A 16,817-nucleotide genomic window follows, 5' to 3' on the forward strand; every position below is an offset into this window, starting at 1 on the left:
TGACTCGCTGAACAGCTGCATACAAGAGGTGTATGTAGCTGTTATTATAGACACAGAGCTGCACTGAGCACATGTCCTCAGCCTATTCATGAACTTTTAAAGCACATTTTTGATATGACATGCTGGCTAGAGACCTAAAACCAGCGATTATGATTTCTTACACCATTCCCTATACAAATACTTGCACATAGGCAAACACAGTATTCTTGAACGATCATTTCTGGGAAGGCAGAACTGTCTGTATTTCTGTGAAGCGAGGACAAACTATCAAAGAAAACTCATGCATCATTCAACGCTATCGTGAAATTTTCAGGAAGGTGGGAAGACACAGATGATGAGTGAGAGTCCAGTACAGAAAGAGGACTGAGGGCTGAAAATAGAAATCAAATTTGAAAAAAAAGAAAAGAAACAGAAGATGCTACCAGAAAGGAGAGAAAACAAAGGCGGTGCAGAACAGCGTGAGAGACAAAGAGATGGGAGGAGGGGGGACAGGTGCAAATAGTGAACTGAGTGAAGCAATGAGTGACAGATAGTCCCGAGCGGGTTGGATGTGAAAACAAGGAAAGAGTCGAACACTCTGCAGTGGGCACTGAGTGACAAACACACATCTGTCTTTCCGTGCACGTGCACACACACACACGCACAGCTTCAAATCAGTCTCCTCTTCACTCTTCCTTCGGCTCATTCACAAGAATGGATGGCAAACACTCAGCTTCTGCCTTCATGGGAGGTGTGGAGGCTACAAAAATAGTGATGAATACAACGGCACAGACATGAGACGAGAAATAATGAAGAAAATGAAGTCAATATTTCAAATGGCGGCTGAAAAAAAAAGTGTTTTTTGTCTTCTTCTTTAATGGCAGGGAGTTTACAACAATCATAGTATTGGGTGGCATCTGGCTCTGTGCCATTACTTCATAATAGTTCCAACTCTTATGATGAAGCAATTATAAGAGATACCCAAATTGCACTGAGGCTCCACTTAGAGAAAAAAAGAAACAATCCACTAATACGTTTTAACAATCAAACTGCAGCAGAGCAGGTTACAAATTAAATTATTGGAATATAGAAGGGCTGTAGAGCAGGACGTAGTGGAACTAAGAACCCAAGGCTCTCCAAAAAAAAAGAGTAATTAGGCAATTAGCAAACATTTTCAAATATTACATAATCAGCATTGAAAGTAAAATAATACTTTTGGTTGAATAAATAGACAATGTCTTGTTCTTTATCAGCTCTGGCTTCTCTCAGCTGTCTCAATTAGTTTTAGTAATGTGTTCATAAACTTTACTGATGGAAACATAATTTTGCAATATATATCATTTAAATGCCTGCAAAAGAGTTCAAGAGTGACAGCGGGCCCTAAATCCTGAGTTTTTTGGATGCATTGTGCTTTTAAGTTTTATTGTGCCACTTTATGTTGCTGCAGATTATGCAAGCGCCTGGCAGTTTGTCCCCTCAATTCTGCAAATAAAACATAATTTTGTTGAAGTCATGTTTGGAGGTCTTTTTTATCAAGGACTAAAGCAAGCCACTCTCAGGATAAGAAGACAGCAAGTTCTTTAAATCAGGCCAAAATAATGTGTTTAAATTTGAGTGAGTGGAAAAAACAAATTGAGTCAGGTGACATTAGCAAAATACTGCATCTCAATACTGGATGCCTCAGTTTGTTTTTCATTCCTAATGAAGAGCTGCCCTTGTTATAACCTTCATGTGGATGATTCATTTCTGTTGCATTAAATATTGCAAAATTGGAATTTAAAAGCTTTACAACAGGTTTAATAGAATCACTGCCATTGGCTCCTTTTTCTGATGCTGTTATTCATTCGTCGATTGTAAGTATTTGCTGTGGTTTTCTCTCTGGGTGGGGGAGCAAGGATAAGCAAGCTTATTAAAATTTCAAAAATGTTCCAAGTAACTCTTATCTATAGCCCTAAGGCTTTCAATCTTTTTAGTTTTTGAGCTGTCACTTATTAAATTTGGGGAAATTTATTAAGGAAAACCAGCAAATATGTCAACTATTGGCTAACCATTCATTCTAGACATGTAGTCTTTCATGCTTCATCATGTCTTGAAAACTCGCTGGATGCCCTTTTTTGGAGAAGAAGAAGTTTTTATATGATACAATATTCAGGGTTCAATATAGTGATATATGACCATGTAAACATCAGACAATTTGAGCTATTTTATTGTTGCTTTTTTTACTGTTGTAATTTTACTATGCCATCTGAAACAGGTCATTTGTAAATGAGATATTGAGTCTAAATGAGAATACCTGTATAAATAATGGTTAAATAAATATGGGTTTGCAGCTTTAACCAATTCAACTCTTCTGTGAAGGCTTTCCACAAGGTTTAGGAGAGTGTTTATGTGAATTTTCACCAATCTTCCAGAAGCTAATTTGTGAGATCAGACGCTGATATTGCATAACCCTGGCTTGCAGTCTGCTGTAATTCATCCCAAAGGTGTTCTGGCAGGTTGAGGTCAGGACTCTGTGCAGGCCAGTCAAGTTCTTCCACTCCAGACTTGCAAAAAAGGCTTGATTTTGCTTTGTGCATGGGTGCGCACTTATGTTGAAACAGGAAGAGACCATCTCCAAACTGTTCCCACAAAGTTGGGAGCGTGAAATGTCTTGGTATGCTGAAGCATTAAGAGTTCCTTTCACTGGAACTAAGGGGCTGAGCCCAACTCCTGAAAAACAACCACAACACTATAATCCCCACTCCACCAAACTTTGGCACAATGCAGTCAGACAAGTACCGTTGCCCTGGAAACCACCAAAATCAGATTACTCCATCTGACTGCCAGACGGAGAAGTGTGATTCGTCACTCCAGAAAACACATCTCCACTGCTCGCCAGTGAGTCCAGTGGTAACATCCTTTACACCACTGCATCCGACGCTGTGCATTTCGCTTAGTGATGTAAGACTTAGATGCAGCTGCTTGGCCATGGAAACCCATTCCATGAAGAATACACAGTCTATACACTGTCCTTCAGCTAATCTAATAGCCACGTGAACTTTGGAGGTCTGTAGCAATTGACTCTGCAGAAAGTTGGCGACCTCTATGCACCTCTGCATCTGCTGACCCCACTCTGTGATTTTAGAGTGACCTATTCTTTCACAAAAGTTTGTAGAAGCAGTCTAACGCCTAGGTGCTTGATTTCATAGACCTGTATCCATGGAAGGGATTGGCACACCTGAATTCAATAATTTGATTGGCTGAGTAAATACTTTTGGCAACATAGTGTAATTTGCCAGCTGAGAGACAGTGTCTGAGCTACATGACCAACAAACTAATTCAGCCCACACACACAAACATAGACACATGTATTTACTTTCGTCATCGATATAACTGATATAATTGACTCAATGTTTATTCTACTCTACTCTACTCCTTTTAATTAGCCACCTTACCCAAAACTGAGTTTTCTCATCTAATTTGTAAGACTTGCTGTTTCTTGTTGTTCAGTAAGCTACGTCTTCTTTTGTCTTATTTTTGTCTAAAACAGAGCGAATTAAGACTGTACAGGCTATTCTGAATTATTAACTACTACTTATTCTCTTTGTTTTCTGTATTTGCTCCATCAGATAAGTGAGTGCAGACGAGTGAACAAAGGCTTGATGCTGGACTGCCCGGGGTAAAGCTGAGGGTTTTCTTGAAGGAACACATGAGAGGAGACTGAGTGAAACTACCACTCTCTCTGTCTCTGCTGGCAGTGCACTGCCTTCCAACACCCAGCTGTGTTTGTTTGCTGTGAATTAGCAGGCAGCAAGAGTCTACATGCTCGCTCAATATTACCCACATCACACCATAATTAGAGAGGAGTGCACTATTAAAATGGTCGTCTGCTGCTAAATCATCAAGTGATCACTGAGTTTTTAGCATCTGTCAAAACATTTTTATATACGTATGTGTACCTGTAGTATTTTCTGACATGAAGAAGTATGTAATGGTGGAAGGCTAAGACACAGAAAGAACCGACAGCGCTTTCCATCATTGAACGTGACAGGTCAAGAATCCAAACGTTTACATACTGTGCAGTTACTGTAATTTTCCCGATGATTGTGACAATTCTCCTTTTGAAATTCTGCAATTATCAATTTTCACATCTCCCCCCTCCTCCGATGAACGTAATTACTATCATCCCATTAACGACTGTGAACTCCTGACACCCACTTAATGCAAGCAAAGTGCCGAACGTTGTTGATACAAGCCCAACAGGGACTGAATCAGGCTGCGACTGTGGTCAGGTCCAATCTCAACCTCACTCACAACTATGTCGTGGATCAAACGGCACAGGGCTCACAGGAGCAGGCGGAGAGTTTCTGAATGCCAAACAGCCACTGCTGCCCAAACAGATGTTAGCTGCATCACCTCTGATATCTCAAAATCTCTCCCAACACCTACAACACAAGACCCCGCTGACAGTCCTCAGCTTCTCAACGCACGAGCTCATCACTGCATTATCGTCTGTACTTCCTTTAGTTGTCAGGATGGAAGAGCGCAGAATAATTACTTGACTAAAAAAAGCAAATATTAAAAAAATATATATTGATGCCAGCGAGTTTATAAACAGCCATGAGCAAACAGGCAGCCTAAGGAGAAGCATTCAATTTGTAATACTTCCAGGGGGCTTAAATAACAGAGAGCTAAGCAAGAAGGAGGCTTCAGGATGACTGCACATGAGGACTTTTTAAATAAAAACCCACTGCACTGGTTGCCAGCTCTAAAACACCGAAAGCAACACTCGCCCAAAATGTCTTGTCTATTAACCTATGAATCATAAGCGAAAGTGGCATGGGCCCACTCGCAACTGACACGTGAAGCTTCAGGCAAACATTTGTTTTTATGAAAGCTGACACTGTCAAAGAGTACACTCAGAAATATCAAAAATTAGAGTTTTAGACATGGACTGGCCCGTGGTGGCTTTAGATAAAATGAGCATCAAATGATCGAATGCTGAGAGCTTTTTTCTAATGACAGTATCATGTGAATAAAAAAAACCAAAAGCCTGTGTGATTTTGTATCATACTATATATTGCAGGTATTTAAAATAACAGGGCTTAGTTGGAAGTTACTGTGATAAAGCAAATTATACTGTATGTGCACTCTACTCATGCTTTCAGGCAATACGGCGCTGCCATGGAAAATAACAGAGATAAAGAGCTCCAGCTAAGAGAGGATGCGGAAACCTTTTGTAGCGCAATTTATGTTAGAAGAACAGATTATATAGCTGCCAAGCCTTCATTGTTGTCAGCCCCATATACAAAATAGGCATTTTGAAGACGATAAGATAACGTGGGAAAATGATTTTGAACAAGATTAGCAGTTTTTGTGCTTCGTCAAAGTGCGCTGTTATACCAATAACAAGTTTCTCATCAATGCAAATGACCGCCATTCATCTCAGTCACACTTAATTATTTTGTACATCAACCGTCTGCGTTTAATGTGGTTTCACACCGGTGGGCGGCTGACATTTTTCTCAAAATAAGTGGTCCAAAGACTACAAAGGCCTTAATTAACATCTTAATGCCACTCTGTATAACCCCCCGCCACAGCACACACGCGCACAAAAGCACACGCTCTGATGTAAACAGTGTAAGATGCACAGATAAGAAAAAACATAAGTACGCAAATTGGTGTCTTCAATGAGATGGTCATCCTGTGTCTGAGGCACAGTTTTTTAGGTTTGTCAGTTTAGACAAAGTCTTGTTGCATATATGAGCCTGGGAAGTTTTCTTTAGCCTTCACAAATTAATGGCACAGTATTATAATACCTATTTTCCTCTTGCCAAATACCCTCATGTCAGACCTGGTTTCCTGGCACCTCTCAGGTGGAGCAGTAGGCTGGTTTTTCTAGTTTTCTGGAGCTTGTGCACCTGTTTCTCATCAGCTCATCAAGGATGCAGTATTAAAGACCGGCTCAAGCAGAATTGTTGCCTCTTCATTGGTGGTAATCAGGGTTTGTAGTGGTTTCTCACGGTTCCTTTCTCTGTGAAATTCCTAACCTTGCTTTCTGTACTGTTTCTCTGGTGAGTTGCCTGGTGCGAAGACAGCTGGAAACACGTCTCTAAATTTCCTTGCCCTGTGGAAAGTTTCTGGACCACTCCTTCAAACTCGGCTCACCTGCGCTCTCAAGCTGGTTGCCACCTGCTAAGGGAAAAATGCTTTCCAGTTTCTAATCTGCCTGCCCATTTTCCACCCCATGCTCTCCCCGCCAAGCTCCTGTAAGGAGGCAACTTTCCTGTCCAAATATACTGTTCAGTTGTTTCTTGTCCCTGAATCCTGGATTTGGCTCCATATTTATTGACACTATGATAAAACATAATGGAGGGTTTAACGTAATGACTGAGATCTTGAATTTTGTTGAAGATGTAGGTTTACCAGACACGATTAGGTACAGATTTGTTTTCCTTCAGAACTATCTTAATTCTTCATTGCATAGATTAAACAAGGGGCTGGAACCAGTCCTCAAAGGTGCTTTACTGGATTGAGATCTGGTGACTGGAGGCCATTAGAGTACTGCTATGTTCAAGAAACTAGCTTGAGATTATCTGAGCTTTGTGACATGGTGTGTTATTTTAAGAAGATGGGTACACTGGTCTTAAAGGGATTGGCGTGGTCAGCAACAGTACTCGGGTAGTTTCCACTCAGGGACCCAGAGTGAGCCATGAAAATATATTGCACACCATTAGACAATGACCAGCCTGCACAGTTTCTATAAGGCAGGATGGATCCATGCTTTCATACTGTTTTCGCCTAATTCTGACCCTACCATCTGAATGTTAAAGGACAAATTAAGACTCATCATATCAGGCCATTTTTCTTTTCAATATTCAATATTTTATTTTGTTTTTTGCACCTGTGTGAATTGTAGTCATTGGTGTCCAGTGTGGTCTGCTGTGGCTGTAGCCAGTCTGCTTCATGATTTGACGTGCTATGATTTCAGAGATGCTCTTCTGCAAACATTTGTAACAAGTGACGACTTAAGTTCCTGTTAGCTTCCTTTCAGCTTGGAGCAGTCTGGCCATTTTCCTCTGACCTCTGTCATTGACAAGCTATTTTTACCCAGAGATCTGCCGCTCACTGAACATTTTCTCTGTAGAGATGTTGGTGTGGGAAAATCCTGAAAGATTTTCTGAAATACTCAGACCAGCCCATCTTGACGTTGTCTAAATGTATAAATGAGTTGCTGCTATGCCACTGGCATTAACAAGCATGTGAACAGGTAAACCTAAAAAAGGGCAGGTGAGTGTATGCCTCTTAGCCTTCTTTTCATATATATCAAATATTAGCTTAAAAGCCTGATTGTAATGTAAAATTACCCCATTTTTTAAAATTAAATCAAAACCAGGTCCAATTAAAATAAATCAGTAATATTGGCTGCCTTCTTCTTTATTCTTGCCATTGTTAGAAAGCATGACATTTGCAAGAAGAAGAAAAAAGCTTTCTGTTTTATAGATGATAACATATCCAACATAGTGCTAGAAATAAGCTCCTGAAACCAATACAAATAAGAACTATAAAAAAACAACTATAATAACTGTGGTGTGAGGACAGTTGCCCACATAGGGTCAGAAGGCCGAAAGATCGGCCCCCTATCCCAGCCCCCTGCTCCTCTGTGGCTGCTGCACAGCACTATCACAGGATGGAAATAAGATCCATTTACAGCAGTGCTCTGGAGAGGACCTAAGGGACTTTCCAAGGTAGTGGCAGCAGAACTACCTCCATCCACAGCAGAAAACTGGGAGTCATTCACTGCTCCATTTACTTTAAAGTGGAATATCAAATATAATGTGATGTTCCACTGAAGCAAACAATAGAAAGCCTGTGTTGTACCTCTGTTGCATTTCAGCACAGATCATTTCCTCCCTATATGTTGTAATGGCATCAAGAAGTAATCTAGATACAGTCACCTTGCTGGCGATACAAATGATATTATGTAGTGAGGCATGTGGTGTGTGGAGCCTGTTGCAGTGCCAAATTCTGCCATCTGTGGACCAGTAAGTTTAACAGCGGCGTGATGGTGAGCTCAAATAAGTAGGAGTTGGAGCCAACAATAAATGTGAAATAGGTGACCCGTGTTCCTCGGTTGTACAAGCACAGGATGAACCTGAAACCAATTAACTTTAGAGGCATGTGAATATAAAAAAATTAAAAAAAAGAATCAGTCAGCCAAAGTGCCACCAGCCCATACCGCTCGGTCTGTCTAAAGAGTGGTTGCCTCCCTTTAATCAATCACATTTCATACCACATAATCACGATGACATGCCCCCTGTCAGAGGTCAGTCTTTTTGATCTGGTTCTTCCCATCGAGTGGACTGGTGCTGATGCTGTATCAGCACTCTTTAGAAATGCTTAGATGGTCATATTTAGGAGGTTAATTAGTACCCTACTACAGTGTTTATCAGCCTATTTCATCTAATGTACTCATACAGGCTGTCAGATGGACTCAACAACCCTTTCATCAACAGCACCTCATTAGAATTCATGTTGAAGTGGATGTGGATTACTTTCAGCTGTTTGCTTTTAGCGAAAATATTGATCGGATTGTAAGCGAACTGTCTTAGCCATTTAACTATAAATACAACTAATACTCCATTAACAAGTGATCATAATATTTAGCAAACTATCTGAATGGTTTGTCCATTAGTTTTAGCTCACAGTTTCCTTGTTTTAGCTGTACTGTTAGCTAATGCCTTAACTAATAGCCACAGTTTAAGCTAGCTATGGTCATTCCTAAATCCTTTATCTGTTCCTTTATGTTTTCTTTATTGGTATCCTTTTTGTTAGCTTATACCCATTCTTCTCAAAGCTGTTTAGTTCCACTCAATTGTTCAGTTAAATGTATTTTTGTGGCAAACACATGATAATGTTTCTATGTATCTTATAACCCATTTGGAAATCACTATAATGCTGCTTTTTACAGTGAAAAAAGTGTGTGTTTTATGTGTCTATGCTAATTGAAATTTATATTGAAAACTACTTATACTGCATAATAACATTTTACGAAAAACAGTGCAAACATCGTTTGGGATTAAACTTTTGGCTTAACTTTTTGGGACTCCTTAGACTGAGAAAGGGCCTTGTCATTTTGCAAATGTCTTTAAGTTGTTAAGTTGGTCCCATTGGATACATAGTTTCTTTCTAATCCTTTTACAGAGTACTTTCTATTGCATAATTGTTTGAGTTTTAAAAAAGCTGTATTATTCACAGGACAACAAAGAGTCAGTTCAAAGTCCATTCACTGCAAATATATGTCATCCTCTTCTGATAAACTTCTAGAAGAATCTATGAATAGCTGTTTAAAAAGTTAGATAAAATTAATTCTAATCCAGATACAGCGATTCAACTACTTACACACTAATTAATGATTAGCAGTTAATACAAAACACTGTAAAATCATTAATAATCCCGTTTTGGGGGGGAAGTGGTAAGAAAACTCTAAATAATGAGGCAAAATGAGTTTCAAAACTTGTTTCCAAGAGTTTTGGCAACTCAAATTTGTTGTTAAGCTAATTACTATATTCCTGTGAGGTGAACAGTAAAATTATAGCTTCAGCAGCATATATTTCTACCATCAAAAAAAGTTAGAAATGTTTGTTGAATTTAAAAAAAAGTTCCAGTTCCAGTTAGTAATGTAAAATTTGCATTTACAACTTTCATCTCCTCTGTTATTTCCCACAGTAAATCGATCCACATATATACCTTGGCACAGATTTCAATGCCAGATGCAATCCTCCCATTTATCCAGGCTTATGACCAGCAAGGGCTGAATACTAGTGCGTGTACTGGAAAAGTTGGATTTGTGTTTCCTGTCACTTCTGAATCAGGGAACTTATGCTTGATTCGCTATCTTGCTAACCTCACAGGAATATTGTAATTAGACAATTAAAGATAATAATAAGTGATTAACAGGAAAATTCAACTTGCTAGAAGTAAAGTCAACAATAACAGTCAAGTAGCACTAGCTGCTGATGCTGTTAATAACAAGACTACTACTTGCAATGCTGTATTTGAATTGTCAGTCCACAATTAATTTGTTGCGTTCAAAATTTCTCAACTGCACAAAATATTTGCACAGACTTTCTCAATAGCTTATACTAAACTATACTAAAATACTTTTTTGATGATGCTCTGAAATGTCTTTTTTTGTAGCAAACCCACACTGTTTATTTAAGGCTCTCTGATTACTGAAGGATAATGGGGTGGCAACAAATGTGACTGGAAGCTACAGTGTATCTGTTAGTGAAGCTCGTGTGTGTGTGTGTGTGTGTGTGTGTGTGTGTGTGTGTGTGTGTGTGTAAACTCACCAGCTTGCGCTGACACCAACCACAGACGCCACAAAGAGCCACCAGCCAAACAGCACACACTGTCACTGCAAGGGAGACCAGGAACACACTGAGGGACACTGAGCCTGTGCACAAACACACACACATACAGGGGGGTGGAAAGAGATTTTTTTTAAAAACGTGAGTGATGGTTTTTGGCACACACAGAGATATTTTCTTCAACATGTGTAAAATAGAAACATGGAGGACATTGTACATCATGTTGTCAAAGGGTGCAACCCAAAAGAAAGCAGGGATTTCTCTCACCACGTTTAATTGAATAGCCGAGCAGAGCTCCTTTTTTTTTTTTTACATTCTCATAAAAACCTAAGAAATACAATCTCATCACCAGCCCTTTCATGCCGGAGCGTTTCAATACCTTTCCAATAAGGAGTGGAGCCAGGCATCACTCAGATGCACACACATCACTGTCACTGTGTCACAGCTTGTTAAGTGACAGTCTGAAAGTGGAGGGAGGAGGGGGAGAGAGGAGGAGGAGAGGAGAGGCTGACAATACAAGAGAGCTCATGATTTATGGGTATCGGTAGATGCCCAGCGAGAGAGGTGGCTCTGGAAGAGAGTCATAAAAAAACATCATCTATTGCTCCTCACATGTGTCTCAGTGTGTGACTGAGACAGAATAGATTCACACATCAGCACTCTTGAGTTTTCAATTCCACATTCTCCCACATTTAAAACAACTGGATGGGCTTCACTTTGCAGCACGAGGACAGACAGCCTCACTGAGCTTTTCTTATCTGCGCAGCAGGAAAGATGGCTATGTATTCAAATTCAGGATTTCTTTCTAACCGATTCTAAAACATACAGCGATAAATGGATGTCAGGATACATTTTCACACCCACAAGTGATAAACAATGACAAACAGGCAGGCTTTGGCTTTCAGTTACTGGGTTTGCCTTCCTCCCAGCTGCTGTCTTCTTTCCTTCCTTTGCTTGTCATAACTGCCCTTTCCATTAGGGATACACCAATATACCGGCCAGACGTGGGGCCGGTACTGGCCGTAGGCCTACAGGCAAATGAGATGGCATTAAGTAATGGCAGTGGTGTTGCATTAATTTTTGTGCCGGCCTAACGATCAAAGACAGTGGGATGAAGATGTCATGGTAGCTTTTCGTTGATTTAGGCGATTAAAATCTTAGGCATTGTATTAGAGTTTGACGTTTTGGATTAAAGTTATCCTCTGATTTCACTATACTCTGATTTCATTACTATTCTAGCAATTTTCAGCATTGCTTCTTGCTTGATTAGTTTTATCGTTGCACTGTGATATCTGGTCCCTGTTTGTGTCACGCTCTGAGTTGGAGATTGTTATTCATCCCTCTATCTCGTCACGTCTGGATTATTGTAATTCGTTGTTTACTCATCTTAACAAAACTTCCTTGGAGCATCTGCGGGTTGCCTTCTAGGTACTCGCATGACACAGCGCTGCTAATTCAGCTGCAGAGACTCTCCATCAACTCCAGACTTTTTTTTTTCTTTTAGAGTTTTGCATGGACAAGCACAAGAACTTTACATCCATGCATCGCCAGGAGGTCTCTGAGGTCACATGATCAGGCTGAAAACTAGACAGAGATTTTGCAACACTGGAAAGCTCTCTCACTGAGACCTTTGGACTTGGCAATGGCTTTTCAAAGGCAGTTTAAACTTGCCTTTCTGCATGGTGGTATAGCAGGTAGTTTTTTGTATTGTAGTGCTTTACACATTTGCCTAACAAGCAAAAAAAATCACTGCTTCAATCCTGGGAGACGACACGCTTTTTCTGGAACGCACCGACTCAGGAGTGAGTTCTGAGGTATCTGGAATGTGGCAATAGTCCCGTCTTCTCTTTGTCTGCTGTTAAAGTGTCTGTTATGCCTTCCTCTGTGAACTTGTGCACCTTTGGCTTCAATAAAAGGTTTTTTATTGTTATTTACATCCCACGTCCTGCATTTGGGTTCATCCTTCAGCACTCCACACATCAACTCCTTTGACAGAAGAGTTAAAAGACTTCAAAACAGTCGAATTACTTCTTTATAACAAAGATTTCTTTGTGTTCCTGACATAAAAGAGCCAAAATAAAGAGCCAAAAAGTATTTTAAACCTTGGCATCAGCCCATAATTTACATTACTGCATCCTTACATTTCATCTCCCTTCTCTGTCACATCTTTTGCCTTATTGTCCACCTTGCCATCTCCTCGGGGAACTGATGTGACTAGAAAGGAGTAATAGTGGCAGGTAATATTTCATAGGGAAAGTCTGAATGGGATCTCCATTTTATTCGCGCTTTCCCTCAACCTGAACCACTGTTTTCAAGTCACTGAGACACCCGAGGCCACTTCGGAAAAGAGAGAGCAAACTCAACCACACAAGCATTGCCACACACGGAGTCTTTGTGGGACAAAGGATGGTTATTTTGTCTTGTAACATTTTATTTTGTGGTGCAAAAGAATCATTTAGTTTGTGCATTAGAAAAAAAACCTTTGAACCCTGGATGGGGAAATATAGGCAACACAGACTGTGCATCCCTTATAAATAAAATAAATAAATAACAAGTAATCTCGTCCTTTTATTTTTCCTTTATCAATGTTCCTGCTGACTGTCCTCATTTCAGCTAAGCAAACAACCTAAAATGAGAAATAGTGTTGCCAGGTCCTTCTTTCTACCTGCCAATAGCTGGTTTGTGTTAGCCACCTTAGACTCTCAACAGGAGCCAATAAATTACATCATTTATCACAGTTTAAATGCTTGTTTACCGGTTTGTCTGTCGATCCACTTTTAAATATGTCTCTGCACCATTGTGACCAGCTAATGATTTGTGTACTCTGTGGAGCTTTCCTAGAAACAAGATTTGGCTTACATTCAGTGCTTTCTAAACAAAATGTCGGCATCCTTGACTTTTAACACAATGAACCTATTTCATACAGCGCCACATTTAATTTCATTATGTAGCAATAATAATGTTTTTTGCATTTCTTGTCAAGTTCTTACCACTCTTAGATCAGCTGTAAACTGAGAAAACAATAAACGCACAAAAAGCCTCAACCACGCAACTCCTTCAGCAGCTCTGTGTCGTGAGCTGCTTGCAGATGTTTCTGTGGATTTTCAGACTATAGCGACAGAAAGAATACGTGCCTTAACCAGCGCCAGCGGGAACTGAACTTTGCTCTGTGTGGTTGATGGAAACCTGCTTTTACACCTGTATCGCCTGCAAGATAAGAATCCTAAACATCTCAAACATTAGACACTACCTGAGTTTATCTCCTGATTACAGAGACTGACCCAGACTGGGAAAAAAGGCACGATCCAGCTCGACTGAACATGCACTGATTGTACAGATACAGTAGATATAATCAGCATAATAGTCTTTATCCATCCATCTGTCTTTATCAACAGACAGGCTACTAATGGTAAAGAAGAGCAAACATGCCCCTCTGAGCATGAGAGGGTCAGTGAAACGCACCCATATCCTGAATGATGATTATCTCTATTCATAGCGGTTTGAAAATAGATTCTATGTACTCTGCTACTGTATATTCACAGAGAAGTCAATAAAGGAGAGTCCATTAGATGCTATGACATCAGCGAAGGGAGCGATAGATCTTAAATAAGGAGAGCTGAACTGGTGTCCAGCTACGGCTTGTGGTAGCTGCAGAGCTAAGTGGCTCTCTGATGGCTGTTTTGAACTGTGGAAGAGGTTGGAGACTCAGGTGGATCTGTGAAAGCCAGCAGCTGATGTAGGGTCCTGTATTCTCTCTGAAGGTCGGAGGGTGTGGGGGTGTGTGTTTTATGAGCTGTGTCAGTCATGAGAGCTAAGGGAGTAAAAAGCTTCCAACTAAAACGCAGTCCAAAGTGGCCATGCTACTGCTCTCAGTAATGGACAGCTGACTTCTGCTTTCCACTTCATGGGATATGTGCTCCTTTTTTGGGAAACACTATAGACAGCTATAGCATGCAGGCTGAGGGATGACGAGAAGGAAATGCACTGCTTCTGCAGTAAATATGAAGATATGCAAATCTTCAGAGCCACGGCTGCGGAGGAAAAAGAAGCATCATTAGAGTAAGAGAAGCCCGAACAACACGCAGCTATCACAGCACTCAGGAAATTCAATTTATCTTTCCCCGTGAACACTACAAAACTTTTAGCCTGAAATCCTCGAGCAGGCGATGCATTAGCGAGGTGGAAGATAAAACTTGTATGCCGGAGCTGAAATAAGGTTTCCACTTGAAGTTAAACGAGGGCAGCAAACATAAAATGCAATCTTTACCATATGTAACCAAGTAACGAAAGAAAGAACCCTTTTTAAATGAAGGCTGGTGGAAAATGGCACCACTCAGTAAAAACTGACAAGTGAGCTAAACGAGCCATTGAACCCTTTGATCAGAAGCTTTTAGAAGTCAGAGCACTCTTGAACTTGAAAGTCGCTTGTTTGCTTGAGATTTCAGTGGCGATCGCTTTTTATATGTACATAAAAGAGAAAATAAATGGCACTACATACTGGTGTGAGTGGTGACGGTGATGTTGTAAATGAGCCTGCAATAAAAACCCCTTTCAGGACAACAAAGCGCTTTGTGTAGGAGGTTAAATGTGGACGGTTAACGAGAACTTGCAGGAAATATCAAAGCGCAGACTCTTTTGCATCGAGTGTATGGCTAGCAGCATTGAGGGATAAAATGCACGTAGGAGATCTGGTGCACATGAAGTGAGGTAAGCCAGGCAGAAAGGGACCAATCCTCGGGGGGGGAGAGAAGAAATTGCTCATTGGACAGGCGGAACTGGAGCAGCATCCAGTCAGCAAAGCTGCCACACCTCATCTTTATGTACTGACTGAGGTGGAGAGGCCAGTGCCTTAGAAGCTTTAGGTGCAAAGCTCATAGCCTAATTGCCACTTCAAAGTCCCTGCTTCTTGTACTTGAGCCTGGGCTCTGCCCTCTTTATATCCACTGAGCTGCAGGGTAATCCTTAGATGTCACTCAGATGTCTTCACAGTCTGTCCCCTCTGAGGCAGAATCAGTGCGTAACAGCAGAAATGGTATTTACCTCCAGGTATATTGTAATACTGAGCATTTCAATTTGCTTCTATCTACCTTCTGGCTCAATTCGGAGCTCAGATAATTTCCATTGTTTGCAGTTGGCGTCTCAAGACAAAAGGCTGGATGTCAGTAAACAGCGCATGCATACGAAGGCACACAAAATAAATATTTCGCCTGTTGCTCAGTTGCACAAAATAATTTGAGTGGGAAGAGTCTAAAAAACATTCAGCAGACGAGACGTGGATATAATGAAAAATGATTGCAGCTCCAGGTAAATAATGCAGTTGATGAGGTGACATTTAACACAGTGAGCACAGAGCTGGATGCTGGAAATGCTGCAGAGTGCTCAAAGAATGACCTGCTGTTTTGGCATGTTTCATCACATTATTGTAAAGCCGGGCAGTCTGGCGAGGCTCAATAGGTATTTGCTCACGAAAGAACGCCACTTCAAATAGGACGGACGACAGATTATTGACAGTTCTATCCTTCTTGCAGACAACAATGTGAGCCGGTTGGTGGGTGCATATTGGTATTTGATTCAGAAAACAAAGCAGCTCTTCGGGAAATGTCAAATATCTCCTAATCGTTCCCTTTTCGGATAAATCCTTTCTGAATTAATTTTCCGCCCCAAAGTCGTGTCATTTTATATCAACAGCACATGGTTTAAAAGAAGTGTTTTCAGGGTTTTGGTACCTGGACCCCGGACTCTTGCTTCTCAGGTGTCAATGCTTTCCATCCCTTTATGTTGGCATGCATTGATGATAACTGTGCAAAACCATACCAGACAGTATAATGTAAATCCCAATTCACAGTGAAACCTGGAGCCCCATGGGCTGCAATCACTGGGATGTGTAAAGTAACCAGTGAAGTTGTGACAGGTGGCGAGCACCTGTGGTTAGAGTGTCTCTTGCATCCGCTGTAGGCTACAGGGACTTGTGCCGGTTTTCTGTCCATATATGCTCTCAGTGGCTCAGCTGCAACACTGTTGTGCCATGACAGAGCCTGTTTCACAGCAAGAGGACAGCCGCCTACGTCTGTCTCAGATGAAGGGTAAGCACAGTGACAATCTGAGCTGGAGTTTGACCAACAAAGCATCACGTGGCACATGCCTGGTGTCACCTATAATGCCACCATCACCCTATTAGCACCTCTGACAGTGAACGGATGAATCAACCATAAAATCCAACAAAATCTGGGCAGTAGGGGTGTAAAATGAGCTGGAGCTATGATAGAATGTTTAAATATTTATAAGGGAATGAAATAAAGTTCTCAGTCTGCTGTATAGCTGTTATATAAAATATCATTTAAAGTTAGACTGTGGAGTTTACTTGTCAACAAACTTATATTTACATCAACTGTTACCAATACACATAATATGTGTATCCCTGAGGCAAGGATCTGGACATCTCATATCATGGATAATCTTAATTTTAGTATATGATCTGCTTTTATG

The 16,817-nt window shown here is 40.7% G+C and overlaps 1 protein-coding gene across 1 annotated transcript in view; it reads right to left on the bottom strand.

Annotated features, from left to right (window-relative positions):
• The window catches only part of LOC148101986 (synaptotagmin-7-like), a 54,752-nt gene that overhangs the window by 7,917 nt on the left and 30,018 nt on the right, over window positions 1-16,817 (bottom strand). Inside the window, exon 2 of the mRNA XM_087843164.1 lies at window positions 10,314-10,417. Within this exon, the coding sequence (XP_087699290.1) occupies window positions 10,314-10,417 (104 nt within the window). The remainder of the gene's footprint in view (window positions 1-10,313; window positions 10,418-16,817) is intronic.

Source organism: Neolamprologus brichardi, chromosome 7 (assembly GCF_056152115.1).
Source record: "Neolamprologus brichardi isolate AB-2024 chromosome 7, ASM5615211v1, whole genome shotgun sequence".
Lineage (NCBI taxonomy): Eukaryota > Metazoa > Chordata > Actinopteri > Cichliformes > Cichlidae > Neolamprologus > Neolamprologus brichardi.